This window comes from Natator depressus, chromosome 7, assembly GCF_965152275.1.
Source record: "Natator depressus isolate rNatDep1 chromosome 7, rNatDep2.hap1, whole genome shotgun sequence".
NCBI lineage: Eukaryota > Metazoa > Chordata > Testudines > Cheloniidae > Natator > Natator depressus.
The window spans coordinates 110,872,124-110,890,805 of NC_134240.1; the positions used below are offsets into that span (position 1 = coordinate 110,872,124).

Here is an 18,682-nt window from a genome sequence, read left to right on the forward strand (position 1 = left end):
GGAGTAAAGTAGTCCCACTCCAGAGAGTTTTCAAGGCGTTACAAGGTGGCCCAAAAGAGTACTCTTCAGCCAAACAAAAAGAAAAGTTCATAACACCAAAAGGGAATACCTCTCCCTGCCCCGTCTCTGTGTTGTTGCTTTGTTACACTAGTCTCTGGGTACCAGTCATCCCTCAATCAGTCCTTTAGTTAAGTTGTTTCCCCTTTAGGGAGGACAACAACCTTTCACCCAAGAGAAGCCTTTTCTCTGTGCTGCTACTAGCCCTGCTGCAGCTGGTCTCTCAACTCTCTTCCTTTTCTCTAACCAGAAGAGAGTTTTTTAAAAGGTCACAGACAGCCCTTAATTGGACTCAGATGTCTCTAGATGACCTGAGATAACCTCTTTTCAGCTTACAGGGAAAAAATGGTTACTTAGCTTCCGTAACTGTTGTTCTTTGAGATGTGTTACACATATTCATTCCACTCTAAATGTGTACGTGCCCTGAGCACAATCACTGGAAATTTTTTGCTCAGTGGTAACCACCGGAGCAGCTCGAGTGCCTTCTGCTGCAATGCACCATTAGTGCCAGTATAAACCACCCAGCCGACCCCGTGCCCCATCAGTTCCTTCTTTCTGGAAAACTCCCATGTAGAGGGGCAGGTCATAGAATGGGTATGTGCAACACGTCTTGAAGAACAACAGTTACAGAAGGTTAGTAACCATTTTTTCTTCTTTGAGTGATTCCACATGTGCATTTCACCCTAGGTGACTCCTAAGCAGTTGAATAGGTGGAGGAATCAGAGTTCATGGACACATGGACTGCAGAACAGCTGAACCAAATTTGGCATAATCTCTGGAATGCTGAGTGATGGCATAATGGGACAAGAACGTGTGCACTGATGACCAGGTCGCTGCTTTACAAATGTCCTGAACAGGGATTTGTGCTAGGAATGCTGCTGAGGATGTTTGCGACCTTGTGGAATGAGCAGTCAGGTAAGCTGGGGGTGTAATACCTGCCTGATCATAACAAGTGCAAACACATGAAATAATCCAAGACAAAACTGTCTGTGAAGAGATTGGGAGACCCTTCATCATGTCAGCTACAGCTACGAACAGTTGGGTGGACCTATGGAATGGTTTAGTTCTTTCTATGTGGAAAGCTAGGGCTCATCTAACATCCAATCAGTGAAGACATTGTTCATTCCTATTTGCATGCAGCTTCAGGTAAAATACTGGTAGATAGATTGCCTGATTGCTGTGAAACTGCAAAACCACTTTCGGGAGGAAACTGGGATGAGGGCATACATACACCTTATCTTTAAAGAAGACTGTGTAAGGACGCTCTTATGTAAGGGGCATGGAGTTTCGTGACCCCTCTGGACAAAGTAATGGCCACTAAGAAAACCACTTTCCAGGAGAGGCATAATAAAGAGCAAGTTGCCAAAGGCTCAAACAGTGGTCCCATAAGCTTCGATAAGACTAGGTTTAGGCTCCAGGGGGAAACGGCTCTCTTACTTGAGGGTATAACCATTCTAGGCTTTTGGGGAATCGGACAGACATGTCATTTGAAAAAACGGACTGGTTATGCACCTGATGGTGCAAAGCTGATATTGCTGCACATTGACAGAAGAGATTGCTAAGCCTTGTTGTTTCAGGTGCGACAGATATTCAGATCTGTCTTGTATTGGTGAATGCATGGGCAAGACTCTGTATTGGGATGCCCAAACAGAGAACTGCTTTAACTTCGAGAGATAAGTAGCCCTGATGGAGGGCTTTCTACTATCTAGTAGAACCTGACTAACTTGGTCTGAGTAAGCCTACTCTATAGGATTTAACCATGGAGCTACCAGGCCGTTAGATGAAGGGAGCTCAGGTTTGGGTGAGGCAGCCAACAATGTTCCTGGGAAAATCAGGTTTGGGTGCAACAGAAGCAGGATTGGAGTAGCCACAGAGAGCTCTACTAGGGTGGAAAACCAATGTTGGAGGGCCCATGCTGGGGCTATAAGAATAACCCAATCCTAGTCCTGCTTGATATTTAGCAGATCTCTGTGCACGAGTGGGAAGGGGGGAAAAGCACAGTAAAGATGTCTCGTCCAAGGTAGGAGAAAGGTGTCCATGATAGAACACGGATTGTGGCCTCAAAGAGAGCAGAATTAGTGACACTTTCTGTTGTACCTGTTTGCAAATAGATCTATTCGGGGAGTTCCCTCACCCCTACTGCTGGAAAATGTCTCTTGCCACATCCGGGTGAAGGGACCATTCGTGGTGAATAGAGAAAGACTACTGAGGTGATCTGCCAGCTCATTTTGCGTTCCCAAAAGGTAAGAGGCCTCGAGGCTGACTGAGTGGGCTAGCAAAACTCCCACAGCTGCGCTGCCTCTTGACAAAGGAAAGAGCAAGCTCCTCCTTGCCTGTTGACATAAAACGTCACTGAAGTGTTGTCCATGAGAACAAACAAGTTTCTGCTCGTAATGTGGGGCAAGGCGGCCTCACAGGCCAGGTGAACAGCTCTGAGTTCCCTGATGTTGCTGTGGAGTGAAAGTTCTGCCAGAGACCAAAGGCCCTGAGTTCTGAGGGGCCACAGGTGAGCTCCCCACCCTAGTGCTGACGCTTCTGAGACCGGGGTCATTAACAGTTGAGGGCATATAAAGGGAATGCCAGCACAAATTGAGTGGATCCAACTATCAATAGAGGGAGATAAGAACCTGTGGAGGTACCATGAGTACAGTCTCCACATGGTGGCAGTCTGGAGAGTACACTGAGGCCAGCCACGTCTGGAGGGGTCTGAGGTGCAGCCTTGTGTGTTGTACCATGTACATGCACAAGGCCATGTGACCTAAAAGCCTCATACAATTTTGGGCTGGTGTGACTGGATGACCTTGGAGGTGTGTTATCAGGGATCTGATTGATTGGCAATGTCACTGGGAGGTGGTGACTCTGGGAGGTCCTGGCCTGAGTAGAGTCGAACACCACTCCAATGAACTCTATACTCTGAACCAGACCAAGGGTAAACTTTTCTGCATTTATCAGAAGGCCTAAGGCCTTGAATTTGACTGGATGAGTCAAACATTGGACACTACCTGATCCCTGGACCGTCCCTTGATGAGCCAGTTGTCTGATAATAGTAGACCTGCACCCCATATCTCCTCAGAAAAGCTTGCCACTACTGGCATACATTTTGTGAACACTAGCAGAGCTACAGACAGGCCAAATGGGAGGACCATGAATTGGTACTGAGTGGTTCACTACAAATCTGAGGAATCTTGTGTCCTTGGTATATTTATATATGAAAATAGGAGTCTCTTAAATTAAGGGTGACATACCAATACCCAGGATCCAGGGAGGGGATAATGGATGCCAGTGTGACCATGAAGAACTTTATTTTCTTGAGATAGTTATTGAGCTGACACAAACCTCTAAAAATCAATCTGAGACATCTTGTCTTTTGGGATTAAGAAATAATGGGAATAGAACGCCTTCCCTCTTAAATTTTGAGGACCTGTTCCATCACTCCCATGCAAAGAAGAGATTGAACCTCCCTCCTGGCCCAGAAGTTCTTCATGATAGTGGTCCCTGAAGAGGGATAGTGAGGGAGGGTGGGAAGGAGAAATAAACTGAAGGATGTATCCCACTTCCATGGTACTCCACACCCAACCATCTGTGGTAATACTGGACCATGCATTGAGGAAGTGTGAAAAGTGGTTTGCAAATAAAGAAGAAACAGGGTCTGGCATCATGGGAACTGGTACAGCATCCTCGAGTGTCCCATCAAAACACCTGCTTAGAACCCCCTGGATATCTGGGTGGGGTGCAGGTATTGACTTTGAGGTAGAAATGGGTGGTTGCCTATACCTAAAACCCCTGCTTCTCTTTCCCTGCGGATCCTGACAGTCAGCCAGAACAGAGTACCAGATGGGCTGCTGAGGCTTGTAATGCTTCCTTGAAGGAGCTGGTGTGTACAATGCAAGGGACTTAAGGGTCACTCTGAAGTTTTTTAACCCATGCATCAGTCTGTTCCGAAAAGAGTGAAGCTCCTTTGAAAATTAGGTCCTGAAGGGTTTACTGGACCTCCTGCAGGAGTCCCGAGGACAGTAGCCATGAACTCCTATGCATGGCCACTGCTGAAGCCGTGGACCTGGCTATCGAGTCAGCCGCATCCAAAGCAGCTTGTAATGAGGCATCGCCACTGATTTTTCCCTCATCCACCAGTGAGGAGGACGCTTGCCTAGCCTCTTGTGGGAGCAAGTCCTTGTTCTGCATGGAGTCCCACATGTTAAAATCATATCTGCCAAGCAGAGAGTACTGGTTTGCAATTCTGAGTTGTAACACCCCAGTAAAATAAACTTTCCTCTCAAACAAGTCTAATTTCTTTGAGTCTTGATTTTGGGCTTGCAGCCTGATGATCCTGCCTTTCTCTCTCATTGGCAACAAATACCACCAGGGACCCTGGGAGAGGGTATAGGAAATGGGTGAACAGTAACACCCTGGGCAGGAACAAAGTATTTTTGTTCTGTCCTTTTTGACGTGGGGGAGGGGAAAGAGATGTGGGGGGGGGTCTGCCACAAGGATCTTAACAGGGTCCATAATGGCCTCATTGAGAGGCAGAGCTACTTTTGAAGGGTCTGCAGTGGCTAAAATGTGGGAGGATTCTTTCACTACGACTCCACCTATATGCCCAGATTTAAGGCCACCCTCTTCAACAATTCTTGGTGAGCCTTATAGTCATCCAGGGGAGGCAACCCGCACTTTTCAGAGACTGCCTCATCTGAGGAGGAGGCCAGCACCAGCTGTAGAAGGAAGAGCTTCTTTCTGCCTCAGCAGGATCCCATTGAGCCGGCTCTTGCAGTTCGGTACCAGGCTTGATGGGACAATGCTACTCTTCTTTCAGAGGCCACCAGATAAGATGGCCTGGAATAAGCCCTGGAAACTGGGGTGGGGAAAGGGGGGGGGGAAAGAGGAGAACCACGGGTTCCAAAAGAGACACTGGACCAGCATAGGTCACCAGTGACCTCCTAGCTATGCATTCGATGGTACTCCAGTGCCCAGGTCGATGGAAGGGTAGAAATGACTGTGCTAGGGGCGCACACACACCTAGAGTGGAATGCATATGTGCAATCACTTAAAGAAGAAAGAGCCTTTACCATTCTAGGGCTGATATATCTGCCATCCACCACACCCTGGTAGCTGTCTAGTCTGACTTTATCACAGAACACAAACAGGGGGCAGATCTGTTGAGTAAGCAGTTGCCATTTTACACAGTTACTTTTCAGAGAAAATCTTGCCTTTATAAAAGTAACACCTATTTGTTTTATTCATTAGAATGAACATCTTGTATAATAAATATCTTTCAAATACACAAAATCTTTGTTGAGTAAAAAGAAAATGATCGGAGTTAGACTATACCTAGCCCTGTACAAGTGCAGAAGCAAAGGAGGAGAGCACCTCTCAAGCTCCCTGCTGTAGCTCTCTGTAGGTACCCAGAAGTATTCTGGTTATTGAACCCAAGGAACATAGGACAGCAAGAGTCCTGCATGACAATGGCAGCAGAATCCCTGAAAAGCCAGGGATGGTTACACCGTCTCACATCGCCCAAAGGCATATTACCATTCTCAAGCACAATACTTTTAGGTATTGCTACCAGTGCATAGCTCTTCTCCCCTGTCCAATAAAAGCTGTGTATTAAAACCACAATCTTACTCTTTGTGTTTATATATAAAATCACAACTGTTACACAACGTTTTTAATGTGAAGATTCTCCGAGAAAGCAAAATCTGGACTTTGAATCACAATGTTAGCTGTGCAGCACATCTATAATACTATATCAATATTTTAGTCATTGATACTTTCATAACGCTGAAGGTGTCTTTTGATTCTGGTAGGATACTTACCTGTACATTGGCCTCCATTTGTTGGATCCCCGTAGTATCCTGGCATGCATGTTTCACACTGTTTTCCTGTAGTTAGGTTTTTACACTGGTCACAAATATTGCCACTGATGCAGGTGCTGTGCCCATTACACTGGCAAGCTGGAATACAAAATAGAAAAAGGCATTACCTAATTTGCTTCTGAGAACAAAATTATTGTGAGTACAAATAATTAAGAGAAAAAAATGAAAACAAAGTTCAAACTACAAAAAATGCAGAAGACTGCAGTTCTGAATATTTTAATGTTAATTGCTGACTAGGATATATATTAAGATAGTGGTTGTTGGGACCCCAAAGTGGGTTGCAACCCCATTTTAATGGGGTCGCTGTGGCTGGCTTAGACTTTCTGGGGCCAGGGCTGAAGCCAAAGCTTAGGGCCATGCTTAAGCCCAAGCCCCAGCCCACTGCCTGGGGCTGAAGACCTTGGGCTCAGGCTTCAGTCCCCCCTCCTGGGGTCGTGTAGTCATTTTTGTTGTTAGAAGGGGGTCACAGTGCAATGAAGTTTGAGAACCCCTTTATTAAGATAAATTAACACAAAACCAATTTAAAACAGTATTGTGACAAAAATTCACAAATGATCAGAAATGTTAAATATATAGATTCCAAGGCCATAAGGCACCAATGTCTAGCAATTAACCATCTAGTCTGATCTCCTGTATAAAACAGGTTATAGAATTTCCCCAAAATAATTCCTCGAGCATATATTTTACAAAATGTCCAATCTTGATTTTAAAATGGTCACTGATGGAGAATTGGCCACAACCCTTGGTAACTGTTCCAATGTTTAACTACCCTCAGTGATAACAATTTACACCTTGTTCCCAGTCTGAATTTATCTAGCTTCAACTTCCAGCCCTTGGATCGTGTTATAGCATTCTCTGCTAGACTGAAGAGCCCATTATTGTATATTTATATCCCATGTAGATACTTAGACTATAATCAAGTCAGGCCTTAACCTTCTCTTTGACAAGCTAAACAAATTCACCTCCTTCAATTTATCACTATGTGGCAGGTTTTCTGATCCTTCAATCATTCTCACAGCTCTTCTCTGAACAGTCTCAAATTTTTCAACATTCTTCTTGAATTAAAGACACCAGAACTGACACAGTATTCGAGCAGCAATCACAATAGTGACTTGAGGGCTTGAGGGACAGTCTTTTGTCTCACTGACACTGACTGAATCCAGACCTCATTCATAGTTCAAAAAAGCTTCCTTCTCCTCTGCCATAAATTCTACCAGTCACTCATGAAGACTTCAATATCGCTATTCAGTTGATTTAACTAAATCCCAGACACCAGTACCATCCATTGTGAAGAGCTCTTGGACTAGTGTGTTGGGGGAAAAAACAATCAAACGAACAGCTGAATACAGGTTGCTACAGGGGGAAAAGGACAAATTTTAAAAACAACTCCAGGGCCATCCTAGTTTCCTTGAAAGGATTTGGCCCTATCATTGAAGCTGGGGCACTGAAAGCTCTAAGATACATCAGGACCACTTTAAGTGACTCCAACCCCTGTTCATCATGCCTGGTGAAAATGAGAACCACTGAATGCACCAATGACCAAAATCATTAACATTTGACCCCCAAAGTGCGTTCTTAAGAAACCATTAGACACTAACAAGCTTGCAAACTACCATCCAATCTCTAACCTCCCTTTTCTTAGGAAAACTTATAAAAAAAGTGGTTATGACCATGCAACAAAAGCATCTAATGCACTCTACTAGCATATCTGATCCCTCACAATCAGAACTCAGCACACAGAGAAAGAGAGCCCTTTAGCAAAACTGAAAGAGGACCTCCTTATGGCTGAAGACAGAAGTGAAACCTCAATGGTCATACTGCTCAGCCAGTTTACAGTCTTCAGCACAATCAATCCCTGAGTTTGCTGACCTGTGTACAAGACTCAGCAGAGTAGAAGCTATAAAAAAAAAAGATTAAGATAATTCATTTCATATAGATCCCAAAGAGTGTTGATGGGAAATTGTTCCTCTTTCACCAGAGCCCTCCTATGTGGACTATCAACAAGATAAAGCCTATTCTCCCTCCTTTTCAGTACAAATAAGACCCCTGGAAGAAGCTGTGGGATTACATGGCTTACCCTGCCACCAACATTCTGACAGCACCTAATCATACATCTCTTCAGTCAATATGGCTAGTGCCATCACACAGATGACACAGTGGCTCCAGGAGAAGGTTCTGAAAGAACAACTATCAAATCAGGAAGATGGAAGTGGTAGGGGTATGAAGAGTAAGGGAGCTTACCAAGACCCTCGCAGCAACCTGTCAAGAAAGCATCTGTCGAGACAGCGTGTACTGGAATCTTCTCTTCTCTTCTTCATAAAATGGCATCAACAGTGCAAGAAATGCTTCCACCACCTCTGAATTACTGGTAGACCTACATTCCTTTCCAATGAGGACTTGTCAACTGAGATCCACACATTCATCACCTCAAAACTGGAAAACTTTAGCTGCCTCTATTTAGGCCCAATCAAAAACTACAGTTGTGCAAGACCAGTCACAAAAAGCAAGTTTAATGGGAAAGGACGATCTATTGGTTAAGGATGAATTCAGCTCCTGGGTCTGCTACAGACCTCCTGAGTGACCTTGAACAAGTCAAAATTTCTGTGTCTCGGTTTGTCCACCTGGAAAATGAGAATAATATTTCTCTACTTCCAAAGTGGTGTAAGGATACATCTATAAATACCTAGGACACAGTACAGAGATGGAGGCAATGCAGGCAGAAATACCCAGCTCACTCCACTGGTTCCTGTTCACTTCTGGGTAAAATTCAAAATCCTGGTTCTAATTTTCAAGAACCTCAATCTGGCTGTTTAAGCGATTGCCTCTCCATACCAAGAAAGCAAAGTTGTCAAGGGTTACAGAAACCAAAAATATTAGGGTAAAATGTTTGTAGAATCAGAAGCACAACAATCTTAGCTACTGGGCACCAGGCTGTGGAGTACTCTACTGAAAGAGATAACAATGAGCCCCTTATGAGAATGTTTTCAGAATCCAGCATAAAACATACTCGTTTTGTATCACTCTACCCCTAATAACAGGTACTGAAGACAAAATAAAGAGAAAGAAGAGAAAAAGAGGGAATAAATTTAAGCAGTGTAGCTGTACCCTCGGTTGTCAAGAGCAAAGTCCAATTAAAATCCATTTCAAAACTTCTCCTGCTTTTGTTATTTGAGTTCAGCATCTAGATGCTATGGTGACTGGTATTCATAGAATAGATAAATAGATAAATTACATGGATTCTCACTTAAGAGTTAACAAGTTTGCAGAGTAGGAATTTAGCAATTTACTGTGCAACAACCAATACCACTCTTGGCTATGAAGCTTTGAAACCTCTTGAGTTTACAATTGCCTCCTGCTTCAGCAGATGTGCCTGTAAATTCTTATAACCAAATATCTGTACAGTTAACTTCCTCAGTATGCATGTGCACTGCCTCTATTTTTACATGCTAGCTAACAAGTTTTTACTGTGAACCATCAGTCTCACATTTTCATGATATTTTTAAAAGATTTTGTTCATATTTCAAAAGGTGTAGTTGTTTACTTAGGCCTAATTACATATGCAGCTTGAAATTTCAAAGTTCTGTTGTTTCTTAGGTATTTCCACCCCTCAAAATGACCCTTTTTTCCAATGGAGAAAAGTTTTGTATTTTTCATTCTTCTGAAAATCCATAATTGATTAACCAATCTTTCCTCAATTTTTCTAAAAATATGCACCTTCAGGCAGAATTTCAGCACAAAAGTTTCTAAGCATGTGAAAACAGGAAAATTGAATGGAATCTTGTTTTATTATAGAGAGTGCACCTGCTGTAGTTCATTGTGTGGCTGTTTAGAGCTAGTTTATCGTAACTCATTGGCATTAAGAATATATTAAACTTTTCCTTTGTTTAACTCTAAATTGTCTAGTGGAGGACTGGAGGAAGCTGGCCCTAATCACAGGACAGGACTCAAGAAGGAAGGTTGTTAGTCTTCTGACCTAAGGGTAAACAAGGTTTGGAACTCAGAGGCCAAAGAATTTCAATTTGAAAAGACATAATATATATGACCCCACATACTTGTACTTTAAGTATTCTGGTCTTTGAGCAAATTATTCCAAGAACCCTGATAGAACTGAGGGTGGGGTGCCTGCAGAACCAAACTGTGCCATCACAGGGCAAGATCTAGGATCGTTTCCATCCCTACCTCCTCCCGCTTCACAGTGTGTAACATTCTTCCATAACAAAAATCCTGCAGAACATCTACCGCTATAATATAACCAAAGAATACGTCTATGCCTGCAAACCGACAGAGTCACCAGCATAACTGAACGCAGACCGAGTGATCAGTGTAATTCAGAAGGGTCCTCATCAGGGTTGGCACTAACAATATCATAAAATGTTGAAGGACTCTCGGGTGCCAAACAAGATCTTATAGCCAAATTGTGTGCTGACTACAACTGCCATCTGCTATGTCTCCAGGAGAAACACAGAGAAATTAACAAAGATACTCAAGATGAACTTGACCACTGAAAGATCACAAAAGTAATATAGCAGCACCATTTTCATCAAACCTGATCTTGTCATCAACACAACATTTATGACTGATAAGAATTACATTGAAGTCTTGACGGTAGACATTGGTGACATTTACATCACATCTGTCTACAAACCACCATGCAAACAATTCAAGTTCACTCGCCCACATAACCTCGAACATGACAAAATGCAGGTGATGGTGTTAAATGGGGCTATAGTATAACTGATTAAAATGGTGAACTAGTTGAATTGTGGACAGATATGCACCACTTGAGCTTAATTCAAGACCACAAACTCGCAAGTTCTTTCAACAGCAGCCGATGGAAATGGTGCTACAATCCTGATCAGGCATTTGGCAGCAACAACATAGTTGGTTCATATAACAAATTTAGTTTGAGTCTGATTCCACATTCACAACACTGGCCCATTGCCATGCAGATCAATGAAGCCATAATACCGAACTCAGTACCACTCTGGCTCCATTTTAATTTTAAGAAAGTGGAAAGGAAGAGCTTCACCAATGACCTTGATGCCATTGTAAGAAAGATCAAACCAACAGCACAAAATTATGACCAGTTTGTCATCGTGGTGCACACTGTCTCAAAGAAGCACTTTCCATGAGACTGCAGAACAAACTACATGCCAGGACTAACGTCCGAGTTATAGAATTGGCACACAAAATACAAGTAAAAGTTTGAAGCAGACCCATTCGCTGAGGATACCATTGCAGCCAGTAAAGAACTGGTCTCTGCACTAATGGAGGAAAACAGAAGTCATAGCGGAATCTAATTGAAAGCATGGACATGATCCACAGCAACAAGAAATCATGGATAACCATCTGGAAACTTAACAATTATCCAAGGAAGGCAGAGTAACACTATTACATTACTGCAAACCACTTTGCATACCACGTCCCAGAAAATGGCAGGACACTGAACAAATAACCCAAGGCACAGTGTAAGTGGTAAGACTACCAACAGAATTATAATTTTGGGGCATAGTACACAATGACCAAATTAACCTCCAGAATTAATGTCTTCAGAAATGGCAAACCCACCAATCTAGATGACATTTGTACTGAACAAATCCAACACTCTGGACGAGCAACAAAGAACTGATTACTCAAGTTCTTTCACACATGCTTAACCACTTACAAAGTGTCCAAGATGTTGCAACGAGCACATGTTGTGACAGTCCTGAAGCTGGTGAAGGATGCAGTGGAGCCAAAGAACTTCAGATGCATATCACTACTAGGTCACCTCTACATACTATACAGGCATCTCATCTTAAACCGCCTATCGCCATTTGTTGAAAGCACCTAATCCCACAGCAAACGGGCTTCCATGAGGTAAAACATGCACTGGTGTCAGCAGTAAGACCCTGTATAAATGTTAATTATATTATTTAAAATAAAGTTTGGTATTGTTTGTGTACCTATATAAATAGAAAAGCAATCAAAACCTTACATGCTGTAGCTCTCATTTGACATTAAGAGCTCATACACACTATTCAAATAAAGAAAAAAAAGTCAAAATATAAAATAAATCAGAAATTCTTACCTGGACAGTGGATGAAAGACCATTCATAATTTTTCTCTTTTGGACAAAGATTAGTGTCAAGAACCATTTCATTGGAGTGCACCCCAACAAGCTTCATTGGCCCTCTTGAAGATCCTTCCACACAATGCCCTTTTCCTGTATTACTGGGATCATTGCACCATCCACATCCAGGCTGTTCCAAACACTGCCCACAGGTCCTCAATCCAGAGCAGTTTTGAGCTGTATTATATAAAACATAATATTAATGCAATTTTTAAAAGATGCGTACTATACTAGGTTACTAGTACATTTAAAAGGGTAAATAGATTCTATTATACTCTCTCTTCTCAGACTCATAACTTTCCAAAAATCTTTTGGAAAGAACATTTCCATGCTTGGTCAGTAACAATGCTTTTTAAAAATTGTATTTTGGGAGGCAGCAAAATGAAGGTGATCATCAAAACAGATAATTACAAAAAAGAAAAGAAAAGAAATGCTGTATACCACCACAGCAAACTGAATACAGAAATAATTTGCACAATAAAAAACCCGCTCAAATTCTAAGTAATGATCAAGGGGCAAAAAATGCAGTGGATTAAAGAAACTGGATTCAGCAAAAATAATAAAAAGGTGCCCTTGCAGCAAGAGAAGATTTTATTTTATTTTTTAGGGTGACAGCAAGAGGCTATCCCCTACTTCATTGAACCAGATGCTCATAGAAGCCACATGAGGATTACATAACTATGCAGCAAAAGGAAGTCTTGCAGCTATCCAAAGACAGAGAGGCAGAGGATCAATTTTCAGCTCTCTCTACCAATACTCAATAGAGCTATACACACACTTTGCTCCAGATCGTGCAACCATTTACATTGATACACATGTGCGTAGACTTAAGCACATGCATGTTTGTAGGATCAAGGTCTTGGCTGAATAGGAAAACTACAGAATCAAATTTGCAACAAATTCCGGTTATTGATCCAAATCACGAAGGGGAATGTTCAAATTGTGATCATTCAAACTCAAATCCATAAATTACTTTGAGCTTCAATTACCAAACGACATTGAGTATTTTGGATTTTTTACTAAACACTCTGCCGACTCCTAATGATAATCTCTGAGACATACCATGAAATATTCATTTAAAAAAAATATTCCCAACTACAGATCAGAATTGCATTTCATTTTAATGAAGCTCCATCTTATTGTCTCTTTTCTGTAACAGCTTTCATTTACTTGGGTACTAAAAATCAAATCTCTCTTTCTCCCCCACATTGTCATCAACTGAGTTATTCAACTGTGCTGTTACCTATAAATCTTTACCTCTAAAAAAATTTCTACACAGCATCCTTTCATTTAATTTAAAATGAGCATGTCTCCCACAAGCAGTCTTCCTCAAATGTGGAATACCCAGTTTAGAACAAATAGAAGTTCATGTTCTGAAGTTATTGGTTTTTGGTTTTTTGTTATTTTAAGAAAACAATACCTCAGTGGGTACATCTACACAGTAAAAACAAACCAAAACAAAAAAACCTGCAGCAGAGAATCTCAGAGACCACATCAACTGACTCGGCTCATGCTGTGTGGATGTTCGGCTTGGACCGGAGCCCAGGCTCCAAGACCCTCCCCCCTTGCTGGGTTTCAGAGCCTGGGCTTCAGCCTGAGCCTGAATGTCTTCACTGTTATTTTTAGCCCAGCAGTGCAAGCCTCATAAGCCTGAGTCAGTTGACCTGGGCTCTGAAAACTTGCTGCTGCTCAGTTTTGTTGGGGGGGGGGGGTGCAGGCACGTTGCTGTGTAGATGTCATTAAAAATTGCTTGGAGACTTTTAGTTCACAGTCCCAGTTTGTGTTTCACCCCCACTACAATTTACATCTTAAAAATATTAAAATGTGACAATTGCCCTCCTTCAAACCTTCTACAAATAGCTAATTGCCTTCTTTCAGGGTTACGCTGAAGGATTTTAACAAAGATGTATTTATTTTAAAATTTATAAAGTGCAACTATCAAAACCTTTTAAGTGCATATACATATACAAAATAACAATTTAAAACTAAATTAACACAATGGCAAAAACTAAGAAAAGTTTCTCCAACCACAATAAACTCAACCTTTTCTTTCAAGGAAACCCTCTCAAAACTCTTCTTCAAGGAAATCAGGTGAAACCCTGTGTAAATAAATAGGCTTTACACTACACTCTGAATATCAACAAACTGGTTTTGATGAATGAACAGGGGAAAACATAGCCCAGAGTCAAGGGCTTCCACCGCTATTTCCTTTAGTTCCCTAACTTACAAATAACCTCTTGGTTTCATTAGAAATTTTAATTCCTCCTTTTGGTCCCTTTCCTTCCCATCATGAATCTATCCTGATGGAAAAGTTATGAGGATCCTTCACAAACACATACCCATTCAACCATACATTAGGGTGTAGCAACATCCTTCAAAGATAGGAACCAGAATGCATACAGACAAGAACTGAGATGGGCTGTTAAAAAAAAAAAACAACAAAAAACTTAATTCCTAGGTTATTGAAAGGCAAAAAATGGAAGCTAAAATAATATATAGCATATTTCATTGCATGCTGATTTTTAATTCTGGCCTTGAACTGAAGTGCCAGAGTAAAGAGTGTATTGTTCTCTTATGGGTTAGTTTACGGATATATAAATTATGTAAGATAGTGCTCATCATTATAATCACTCTGCCATTTCTGCAAAGAGTACTTCGAAGATAAACGGATAGGTTTTGAGCATAATCTATCCTACAGAATGAAACATCTGTCCATCCATGTCTACTTATGGCTGACATAAAACTTTTGAAGAAGTGGATAAGTCTGGACAACTTATCTTAATACATGAGATGGGCCCCTGTGATGATTGTCACTTGTGGGGAGCGTTGCCTAGTCGTCAGGGGATTAAGACCTTTGAAAGTGCGAGTTGATAGGGCTGTTCCAATTCACTGGGCTCTGGCCCAGGCCCTGTCAGCGCTACCAAAGAGTCTGGCCCTCAGGAGTTCCAACCCACCACCTAGTGACCTGCTAACAGTTACCAGAACTAGAAATTCAACTCTGACAGGAGACTCCAGTCCTGGAATCTGACTGGTGGAACTCTGCGGTCCTGACTAGTTTCCTGCTTCTATTTAAACAGGAACAGTACCCATACACCAAGGAGGGTGAGCTCCTCAGCCACCCCCCATCCCTGTGGGTCCCCTAACACTTCCTCCATTTCCTTTTTAATCTCATCCCAGGTTGACCCCTGCACCTGGTATGGGCCCTGGTTCTTCCTTATCCATTTATCCAAAAAATCCTTTACCCTGGCTTGCCAGAACCCGCAACTACCATCACAAGAGTTCACGATACCCCCTCCAAGCAGCTGCGTGGACTGTCGGGGAAAGGGACTTACAGGCTGCCACTCACCTATCCAATGCAATGCATCCGAGTCAGTCACCGGCACCAAGATGTTAGGGGGCTTATTCCTTCACTCACTTACTTCCCTGGTCCTTCTCGCATGAACAGAGAGCAACAATACCCGAAGTCCAAAGGTGCAAACAATTCGATGTTTATTGGGGTGAACTTCCAGCACGCATGATTCCAGTTTCATTCCTTAGTGTCCCCCTTCCCAGCTTTGACACCACAGAGCCTTACACCTGGGTCCTTGTTCCTATTCCTGCCCTTAGCCAAACATGATTCCAATTTCCTTACCCCCATTCCCTGTTCCCATTTCCCCCTTTAGCAAAACATGATTCCAATTTCCCCACCCCCATTCCCTGTTCCCATTTCCCCTCCCCACACCCACTTACTTCCTGACTGACTACAGACAATACAGTAAAACTTGAGTTCTGCTTAGCTATACCTTAACCAATCATTTTCCTGAAATTTAACTAACCAATCCTAACATATTGTAACATGATTATGTAACCAATTATATCCCACCACCTTAATTAGTTTACACCCAGAAAAATTAATTATACAGCAGACAGAAACAATCACAGAACCAGACAGAGATTATACAGACAAACAATAGCAAAGTGGGAACTATAATGAGAAAACAATACAGAAGTGAGGATTTCACATCCCAGCTATTGATAAGTGAGTTCTTGCCAGACAGGATGCTATCAAACTAAGTTTCCTTTTACATTTTCTAGGCACCTTCCCTTTCTCTGGAGGTGACAGGCACTATCAGGACAGGATTGTATTCCTAACGGCCCAATAGCACCTTATTTCAATGTGACTAGTTTGGAATGTGAGGATGTGACCGTTCACTTCCCAGCTTATGGCTGCCTCTGTTGCTTAGCCAAAGGCCTTAGCCTAAGAACAGGGCCTCAGACTGTCACAGTAAGAGAAGGACCTTACACAGGCAGACAGTGATTTTGATTCTTTCTTTTATACCTCTAACTAGCCAAGTGATAAGAATACACCTAAATTCTTAGAGTACAGGCCTTTACAGACAGGCCTGAATATCTATAGCCTAACAAGAGTCTCTGGATTAAGTTTAGAAGTGTGAGCAACAAGGGTGATGTTGTGGTGGGAGTCTGCTATAGACCACCGGACTAGGGGGATGAGGTGGACGCGGCTTTCTTCCGGCAACTCACGGAAGTTACTAGATCGCAGGCCCTGGTTCTCATGGGAGACTTCAATCACCCTGATATCTGCTGGGAGAGCAATACGGTGGTGCACAGACAATCCAGGAAGTTTTTGGAAAGTGTACGGGACAATTTCCTGGTGCAAGTGCTGGAGGAACCAACTAGAGGCAGAGCTCTTCCTGACCTGCTGCTCACAAACCAGGAAGAATTAGTAGGGGAAGCTAAAGTGGATGGGAACCTGGGAGGCAGTGACCATGAGATGGTCGAGTTCAGGATCCTGACACAAGGAAGAAAAGAGAGCAGCAGAATACGGACCCTGGACTTCAGAAAAGCCGACTTTGACTCCCTCAGGGAACTGATGGGCAGGATCCCCTGGGAGAATAACATGAGGAGGAAAGGAGTCCAGGAGAGCTGGCTGTATTTTAAAGAATCCTTATTGAGGTTACAGGGACAAACCATCCTGATGTGTAGAAAGAAGAGTAAATATGGCAGGCGACCAGCTTGGCTTGCTGATCTTAAACACAAAAAAGAAGCTTACAAGAAGTGGAAGATTGGACAAATGACCAGGGAAGAGTATAAAAATATTGCTCAGGCATGCAGGAGTGAAAACAGGAAGGCCAAATCACACCTGGAGTTGCAGCTAGCAAGAGATGTTAAGAGTAACAAGAAGGGTTTCTTCAGATATGTTAGCAACAAGAAGAAAGCCAAGGAAAGTGTGGGCCCCTTACTGAATGAGGGAGGCAACCTAGTGACAGAGAATGTGGAAAAAGCTAATGTACTCAATGCTTCTTTTGCCTCTGTCTTCACGAACAAGGTCAGCTCCCAGACTACTGCACTGGGCAGCACAGCATGGGGAGGAGGTGACCAGCCCTCTGTGGAGAAAGAAGTGGTTCAGGACTATTTAGAAAAGCTGGACGAGCACAAGTCCCTGGGGCTGGATGTGCTGCATCCGAGAGTGCTAAAGGAGTTGGCAGATGTGATTGCAGAGCCAATGGCCATTATCTTTAAAAACTCATGGCAATCGGGGGAAGTCCCGGACGACTGGAAAAAGGCTAATGTAGTGCCCATCTTTAAAAAAGGGAAGGAGGAGGATCCTGGGAACTACAGGCCAGTCAGCCTCACCTCAGTCCCTGAAAAAATCATGGAGCAGGTCCACAAGTAATCAATTCTGAAGCACTTAGAGGAGAGGAAAGTGATCAGAAACAGTCAGAATGGATTCACCAAGGGCAAGTCATGCCTGACTAATCTAATTGCCTTCTATGATGAGATAACTGGCTCTGTGGATGAGGGGAAAGCAGTGGATGTGTTATTCCTTGACTTTAACAAAGCTTTTGACACGGTCTCCCACAGTATTCTTGCCAGCAAGTTAAAGAAGTATGGGCTGGATGAATGAACTATAAAGTGGACAGAAAGTTGGCTAGATTGTCGGATTCAACGGGTAGTGATCAATGGCTCCATGTCTAGTTGGCAGCCGGTATCAAGTGGAGTGCCCCACGGGTCAGTCCTTGGGCCGGTTTTGTTCAGTATCTTCATTAATGATCTGGAGGATGGTGTGGATTGCACCCTCAGCAAGTTTGCAGATGACACTAAACTGGGAGGAGAGGTAGATACACTAGAGGGTAGGGATAGGATACAGAAGACCCTAGACAAATTAGAGGATTGGGCCAAAAGAAATCTGATGAGGTTCAACAAGGACAAGTGCAGAGTCCTGCACTTAGGACGGAAGAATCCCATGCACTGCTACAGACTAGGGACCGAATGGCTAGGCAGCAGTTCTGCAGAAAAGGACCTAGAGGTTACAGCGGACAAGAAGCTGGATACGAGTCAGCAGTGTGCCCTTGTTGCCAAGAAGGCCAATGGCATTTTGGGATGTATATGTAGGGGCATTGCCAGCAGATCATGGGACATGATTGTTCCCCTCTATTCGACATTGGTGAGGCCTCATCTGGAGTACTGTGTCCAGTTTTGGGCCCCACACTACAAGAAGGAGGTGGAAAAATTGGAAAGAGTCCAGCAGAGGGCAACAAAAATGATCAGGGGAGAGGCTGAGGGAACTGGGATTGTTTAGTCTGTGGAAGAGAAGAATGAGGGGGGATTTGATAGCTGCTTTCAACTACCTAAAAGGGGGTTC

General features: G+C 42.9%; 1 protein-coding gene across 1 annotated transcript in view; it reads right to left on the bottom strand.

Annotated features, from left to right (window-relative positions):
- The window catches only part of ATRNL1 (attractin like 1), a 990,764-nt gene that overhangs the window by 653,971 nt on the left and 318,111 nt on the right, over window positions 1-18,682 (bottom strand). Inside the window, exons 19-20 of the mRNA XM_074959279.1 lie at window positions 11,998-12,216; window positions 5,868-6,005 (exon numbers count right to left, since the gene is read on the bottom strand). Of these exons, the coding sequence (XP_074815380.1) occupies window positions 5,868-6,005; window positions 11,998-12,216 (357 nt within the window). The remainder of the gene's footprint in view (window positions 1-5,867; window positions 6,006-11,997; window positions 12,217-18,682) is intronic.